The 7,991-nt window shown below is 33.7% G+C and overlaps 1 protein-coding gene across 1 annotated transcript in view; it reads right to left on the minus strand.

Moving 5' to 3' along the window:
• Window positions 1–7,991, minus strand: part of LOC109831601 (villin-2) — a 28,514-nt gene that overhangs the window by 9,036 nt on the left and 11,487 nt on the right. Inside the window, 5 exon segments of the mRNA XM_020398955.1 lie at window positions 734–859; window positions 935–1,075; window positions 1,164–1,174; window positions 1,323–1,470; window positions 7,298–7,426. Of these exon segments, the coding sequence (XP_020254544.1) occupies window positions 734–859; window positions 935–1,075; window positions 1,164–1,174; window positions 1,323–1,470; window positions 7,298–7,426 (555 nt within the window).

Genomic DNA, 7,991 nt, shown 5'->3' on the forward strand with positions numbered 1-7,991 from the left:
CCTTGTCTGCAGAGTAAAGATTCTTCGAAAGAAGATATGAGATACACAACTAAGTGCACTTGACATACCATGCTTAGTCTGACAGGACGTGCATGGAATGCATAATCTCAAAGAACAGACTGCATGCGTGCTTATATGAATACGTATGGAAAAGTTCAAAAAAAAATTTGCCATATCACCCTGAAACTATTATTGTTATTATAAGGGAGAAAAGAGAAAATGATTATGATGGGATTGGAGAAATAATGACATGAGAAAATGATTATGATGGGATTGGAGAAATAATGACATGTCCCAAGTAAAATTCACTTATGCAATCCAAAGTTGACAGAAAATATGCTAACTTATATTCTACTTTAAACACCATAAGTTTCATGTAAAATGTCGATGCCCCAAATTATAGCATTGAGATTGTGAGCCTGAAATATTTAGCAGTGCTTAAAAAATATACAAATCTCTTCCCAGGATGTTAGATACTGATTGCTAAGCTCTATTTAGGTCACTACATTGACTTATTACTCCATGACTGAGGTGTGTTAATGTTTAGTTATTAACAGCAGACAACATGTAACCGCCACTTGTTAATTGTCTGCTGTATTATGGGAGTAATCTTCTGCCCCTTTATTTGTCAAAGAAAGTATCATTTTCATGGCTAGGAAAGACGGATAAGGTACCAGATAATGCAAAGTTGACCAAAGATATATGAAAAATAATTTATAATTGATTAACATACAGCTGCCTTTGTTCCATCCCAGGAGAAGTATGTTGTGAAGAAACATGGTTCATTCCCTTCCGTGACTTTATAAAGCGGCACATCAGCAGGTAGCCCTTCCAGAGCAGCTGCAAGCTCTATGTATTTCTGGAAATCGATAAATTAAGCACATTATCGAAAAAAAATTAGAAGCTATAGGAGCAGACAATCATGTACTCATACCTGGCCAATATTCAGAGCCTCTTGCTTTTCTTTGGAACCCACAGAATGACCAACCCAAACAAAAACCTCTGAATGAGTGTCAAGAAGTAATATATCTTCAGTCAACAGATCCTCTTGAGAGAAGTTGAAAATCTCAGATACCTACAAAAGCAGGGGATGTGAAATGAGAATCAACTCAAAAAAAAAAAATAGCACAAGTTATGATGAAATATGAGGCAAGGTAGCAAACCTCTAGTTTCCCTGGCGATTCCCCAATGAGCCGAATAAAAAACAATGCCATCAAATTCAGCAGAAATTCAAATTTATTGAACATTAAGTAAACAAAAGAACAGGATAACCAGGATAGCCCCATCAAAGACAAGGCAACTACAGAGGGAAGAGCATTGACCTTTGTTGAAGGAGTAGCTGTACAGGTGAGGATCTCGAACAATATCTTGCACAACCTTTTTGGTGGTAAAACTCTGCTTACCACCAAGAGCAAACCAAAATGCAGAGCTCTCAGTTCCTTCCTTTGCATGCTTCAGTGTAACCCCAGGCTGAGGGTTTAAGAATAAAACAACATGTTAGGAAAATAAATTGTCAAGGCATGAAGAGTACAAAAGGATATCTGAAGTTAATATGTAATTCGATTATTCAAATTTCAGGGTTCGGATACCAAGATAACCAAGCTTATAATAATAAGTGGGAGAAACTTGTACACAACAATGAATATACTTTTTGTCAATTTTATCATTCGTAAGTAACTGCAGCATATCCACATCTAGTGAATATGTAGTGAATCCATTCCCGAATTCTTCTCTCAAGTATACCCAGCAGAATCAGGCCTCAAATAAGCTCTGCTATCAAAGCATGTTCTCAAAAGCATTACCTTATAGAATCCAACTCTACACTTCAAAGTCTAAACAATGAAACTCTCAATTATAAAGAATGCCTTGTGCTCGCTTCCTCACCTTTTCCTACATCACATATCAGGCTCATGAGATGTCTTCCGCCATCTTCCTGATTGTCCTTGGTCACCAAGCAATACCAAGCAATCCAAATTTTTTCATCATAATGGAACAATAATTGAATTTGGAGACTTTTATGGGCTAGGACATTATCTATACAATAACTTTGCTTTAGACTACTGAAGTTTGAAACTTTGTTACCCATGAAAGTTTCCCACGTTTTGTAATTATATTCATATTATCATCACAATTTCAGTGAACCCATGAAACATTATGAATGCAAATTGTGGTAATCCACTCATCATGATAGCTCTTTTTGCCTAGTCACCATCAATCATCCAGCCAACAAAAGTTTTAATGAATGAAATAGGAAGTTTCATCCGAGTTGCACACGAGGGGTTAATTTTACAAATTCCTAACACCTGCCTCGCATAGTTGATACTCCCGTAAAATGTCAAGCTTTGATACATTTTCCACAATCTGGAACATGCTTGAAGTATTCCATCAAGTTCATCCATCTAGAACCATACCCAAAAAAACCCTAACATCTGTACTGTATTGCCAACTTCGCCCTCTCCTTCGACCCTCCAAACATCAGTAACTTACTTTTTTGAAGAACCAAAGCAGTGCCTACTTTCCATCCTCCACCAGATGACGTTTTCTATACTAGCACTTAAAGATTGGCTATCTTTTTAAGGGGTTGTTCGGTTCAGTGGAATTAGAGATACCGATGTAAATATTGGATGTATATTTCAATTGTTTGGTTCGCAACATTTTAATTAGGAGAAGTGAATGACCTTACATTCTGTAGAGAAAACCTTCAGCAAATACTGCAGCCAATTTGGTGCAAGCAAAAGCTAAAACTCCAAGATAAGATATTAACAAATAAATACAATTTCACCTCGTCAAGGACTTCCCTATTCCAAATAGGAAAACCATCCCTATTCCAAATAGGAAAACCATCTATCACAGTGTTCTCTTAAATGATACAAACATGCAGCTTTTACAACAATTATTTTTCAACCAAATACTACATTTGCATTCCCACAATAAAACGGCAGATAACCAAATAATGAAATTGAAATTGATTCCATGCAACATCTAATGCGTGCAACATTTGCTACAAGCTATACTGATTGCTTGCCATGAGAATGAGATTCCACCAAAAGCAAGAATGAAAGCAGCACACAAACAGTAGACTAATGATGCGACTGAAGCAAGATACAACTAACTAATATCTCTAGAGACTTGGCACGATTTTTTTTAAGATTTTAGTACTTCTTATTCAAAATTAACTAATCCAGCTCATTGTTTGCTATTGCAATCTATGTTACCTGGGTACTTGTAATTTGAAGCCATACCCGTACCCAACACGTATCCATACCCGTATTTGTACCCAAACTCCTTGGACACTCCTTGCATATATGCATACATTTATTTGGACATCTACTCAATTGTACAATACATGTTTTACATTAAAATGCTCGTCATATATTTTTTGGACATATATCCTACACTTCACACCCGCTTCTTCAAACTTCTTTGCCATAGGTCATGTTCTGGATTATGATTTTGAAGGGTTGTTAGGGTATTAACTATAGAAACTAGTGTTTTTTCCAATTTATAATCCACATAATAAAAGAAAGGGAAAAATACTTCCAGCCCCCAAAAACCAAGAAAACGTGCTTCTCCCCCCCCATTTCTTTTGAGCTATTTAAGCGGATTGTAAGATGTATTCAGTTTTGTTATTGTCATCCGTTAATTGAAATGAGGGTGATTTTTCAAATTAGTGTTTACTTTTTAATTAATTAAGCATAACAATTTAATTTGAAACTCCTAACACGAATAATCCACAAATCTACTCTAAAATTTAGTATGAGAATCTAACCCTCAGTTTATGAATCCAAAGCAAAAGTTTAAGAATCTAAACCAAAAGCTCAAGAATTCTACTCACAAAAATCAAATCCAATCCAAGAATCTTGGGCCCTAACTATAAAATCTAGGGGAAAATGCTTCCAGCCCCCAAAACCCAAGAAAACGTGCTCCCCTCCAATTCCCCCTCCCCCAAGACTTTGTCAACGGGTGCTTTGCCCCCAAAAATAAAGATTTTGTTCTCTGAGCCCCCAAAACACAAAACCCAAAAGATTAAAATATGTGAAGACCATAATACCCTTCTCTCTCTCTTTTTATCATGATGTACTGAGATGATAATTGAAATGATTAATGGGGATTATTTTATTATTTTTATTTTTTATTATTTCGTTGTTGATGAGGGGAACTAACTGTTTATATTAGGAGATTGTTAACGTTACGAGTTAATTGTTAAAGTTACGGGTCAATTGTTAAGGTTATGGATCCCTTCTCTCTCTCTTTATCATGATGTTGCTGTGATGATGTTGAAATGATTGAAGGGATTGTTATTTCATTATTTTTGTTTTTCATTATTTTCGTTGTTAATGAGGAAACTAATTGTTTTTTGTTTGTATTGGGAAATTGTTAAGATTACAGATTAATTGCTAATGTTACAGGTCAGTCGTTAAATGTATGGATCAGTTATTAAGGTTACGAGTTAGTTGTTAAGGTTATAGATCGGTTGTTAAGGTTACGGGTCGGTTGTGAAGGTTACACGTTGGGATATATATGTATATATATTTTGAGTGGAATGAATACTTTGGATCACTTGGCCTAGTGATAAAGTTTGGGAGTTTGGATAAGAGGTTAGGGGTTCAAACCCCTACAGCCATAATATTTTTAGAATATTCGTTGTTAAGGATAATTGTTGGTTGTGAATGTTACGGGTTTGTTGTTAAGGATATGTGTTGGTTATGAATGTTACGCTTTGGTTGTGAAGTTAACCTACACAACAAACCCGTAACATTAACAACAAACTCGTAACCTTCACAACCAACTCGTAACCATTACAACCAACCATTATCATTAACAACGAATATTCTAAAAACCCATAACGGGTTAGTTGTTAAGGATACGGGTTTGTTGTTAAGGTTACGGGTTTGTTGTATAGGTTAACTTCACAATCAAAGTGTAACATTCACAACTAACGCATATCCTTAATAACAAACCTGTAACCTTAACAACAAACCCGTAACCTTCACAACAAACCCGTAACCTTCACAACAAACTCGTAACCTTCACAATCAACCATTATCCTTAACAACGAATATTCTAAAAATATTGTGGTTGTAGGGGTTTGAACCCATAACCTCTTGTCCAAACTCCCAACCTTTACCACTAGGTCAAGTGACCCAAAGTTTTCATTCCACTCAAAATATATATACATATATATCCTAACGTGTACATTCACAACCAATCCGTAACCTTAACAACTGACTCATAACATTAACAACTGACTCATAACTTTAACAACTAATTCATACCCTTAACAACTGACATGTAACATTAGCAATTAACTCATAACATTAACAATTAACCCGTAACCTTAACAATCTCTCAATACAAACAAAAACAATTAGTTTCCTCATCAACAATGAAAATAATAAAAAAGAAAAATAATAAAATAACAATCCCCTTCAATAATTTCAACATCATCATAGTAACATCATAGAGAGAGAAGGGATCCATAACCTTAACAATTGACCCGTAACCTTAACAATTAACTCGTAACATTAAAAATTAACCCGTAACTTTAACAATCTCCCAATACAAACAGTTAGTTCCCCTCATCAACAATGAAAATAATAAAAAATAAAAATAATAAAATAATCTTCATCAATCATTTCAACTATCATCTCAGTACATCATGATAAAGAGAGAGAAGGGTATTATGGTCTTCATATATTTTAATCTCTTGGGTTTTGTGTTTTAGGAGCTCAGAGAACAAAATCTTTATTTTTAGGAGCAAAACATATCTTGACAAAGTCTTGGAGGAGGAAGCATGTTTTCTTGGCTTTTGGGGACTGGAATCATTTTCCCCTAAAAGAAATATAAAAATATTATAGTAAAATTAATTCTCATCTCTGTTCTCATATAAATAATTAATTCCAATATATAATATGTGTATATAAATATTTCTTTACGTATGTCCCCGCTCCTACCTGTACAGGTAACCATACCCATGCAACATAAATTGCAATTAATATTTCGTGGATCATATGTAGCATTTTTTGAAATAACGATAACGCCATAACGTAACACTCTACCTCCTGTTAAGGGTTAAAGAAAAAACGAAGAAAAACATAACGCATAACATAAGTTATTTCGTTTATTAATTATTTACATATTTTATAAATGCCAACTAGTCATTATGACTTTAATAATTAAAATTGTCAAAATTTTCAAACATATCATATCAATAGGAACAAAATATTTTTTACTGTTTAATTTTAAAAATATATATAGGTTATACCCCTTAAATCATGAGTATCTGCAAAAATACCCTTAAAATCGCAGTATTTGCAAAACTATCCCTCAAATCATCAATTTTGGAAAAAAAATTACCCTCAAAGCAATTAATTATCAACTTTGACAAGATAATTTATAATCACAATGTAAAAATTATCAATAAAATACTCAAAATTTTAGCACTAAGTTGTTGATTTGTTGATTTTAGGGGTATTTTTTTCACAAAGTTGAGGATGTGAGGGGTAGTTTTTGCAAGTGCACGTGATTTAAGGGTACATATGAAAATAACCCAAAAAATAAAATGTAGTCATAATAATTTTAAGAATTAGGAACAAAATATAATAATACAAAATATTTTAATAAAAAATCTTTAATTTAATACAATCTATATAGATTTAAAAGGGAGTATCACAATCGAATACTCAAATATACAATAATAAATTTATAGCTCGTTCATAATGACATTCGTTTTAACAGATATATTCATAATTTCAAAATTACATAATGAGGTCACCACAAGAAGACATGAAGGCTTCATTAGTAATTACTTAACTACTTCAAGTTTTAAGAAAGGATATACTCTCAAGTCCCTTGAACTAATATTAAAATAACGTATGTTATATTGAAATAACGCATGCTATATTGTAATAATGTAGAGTTATAATGTGTTTGAGTTATGTCATAATGTCATGTAACGTTTAAGGCTTGTTAGATTACATAATGCAACATAACGGGTTATGTAACAGGTTTTTCTAAACAATGGGAAAGAGCTATCTAGTATTGCCACCAAGTTATGCATCACATGGGAGTTTCGAAGTTACTCTCGACCACAACTGCAACTAATTCCTGACAATCTTACTTTGTCTCCTTTTTTTAAAAATATAAGTAAGAATATTAGAAGCTATCCATAACATGTGACAAAGATAAAACGGCTTTTCCATGAAGAGTTAAATGCAGAAGTAAAATTGCAAAACTCGTATGTAAAATGCTGGTGTTAACAGAAGCAGTAAAAAGACGGATGTTCTTGAACATATACTTTTAGAAGTTCAGCAAGTTTTGCAGCCCACTGCTGCTGCTCAAAAGTGCTGGAACTTCCATGCCAGTTGAACATTGTACTCCCAGATTGCAACAGGAAACAGTCTGCAGAGCATAAGGATGTTGCCACCTGAAAATAAATACACATTCCACAACAATCAAATCAGCTTGGTCCATAGTGGAAGTTTCTAAAACCAAAACAGTTCAAAACATTTTACAACAGATAAATACTAAACAGAACATAAAGCTTCAAGATAACTGACAATTTTTTGTTCAAAATAGAGTAATTTTAGGAATATTTTTACCAAGAAATTTTAGACATTTGATAAAAATCATAAGATATTCCAACGGGAACTTAATCCTGTGTGACCGAACACATTGTAGCACATGTATGCTGCATCCTGTCTATCATTCATATCTAGATATAGCTTGGGCACAGTAAAGGTACGACTGTATTTTTAGAAATGTGATAGCATATATATAGGAACAAAGCTAGAATAAACTCAAGTGGACTGAGGGCTCTGTTCACCAACTTTTTTATACATTGGATTTGCTTTGAGATTTGTGCCAGTGGGTGTGATATACATCAAGGCTATCTTTGAGATGCATGCCATGATGTGTATCACACACCAACACTAATCTCAAAGAAAATTCACAGATAGAAAATTGTGGAGGGAGCAGGCAGTCTACTTAAA

This window comes from Asparagus officinalis, chromosome 2 (assembly GCF_001876935.1).
Source record: "Asparagus officinalis chromosome 2, Aspof.V1, whole genome shotgun sequence".
Taxonomy (NCBI): Eukaryota; Viridiplantae; Streptophyta; class Magnoliopsida; order Asparagales; family Asparagaceae; genus Asparagus; species Asparagus officinalis.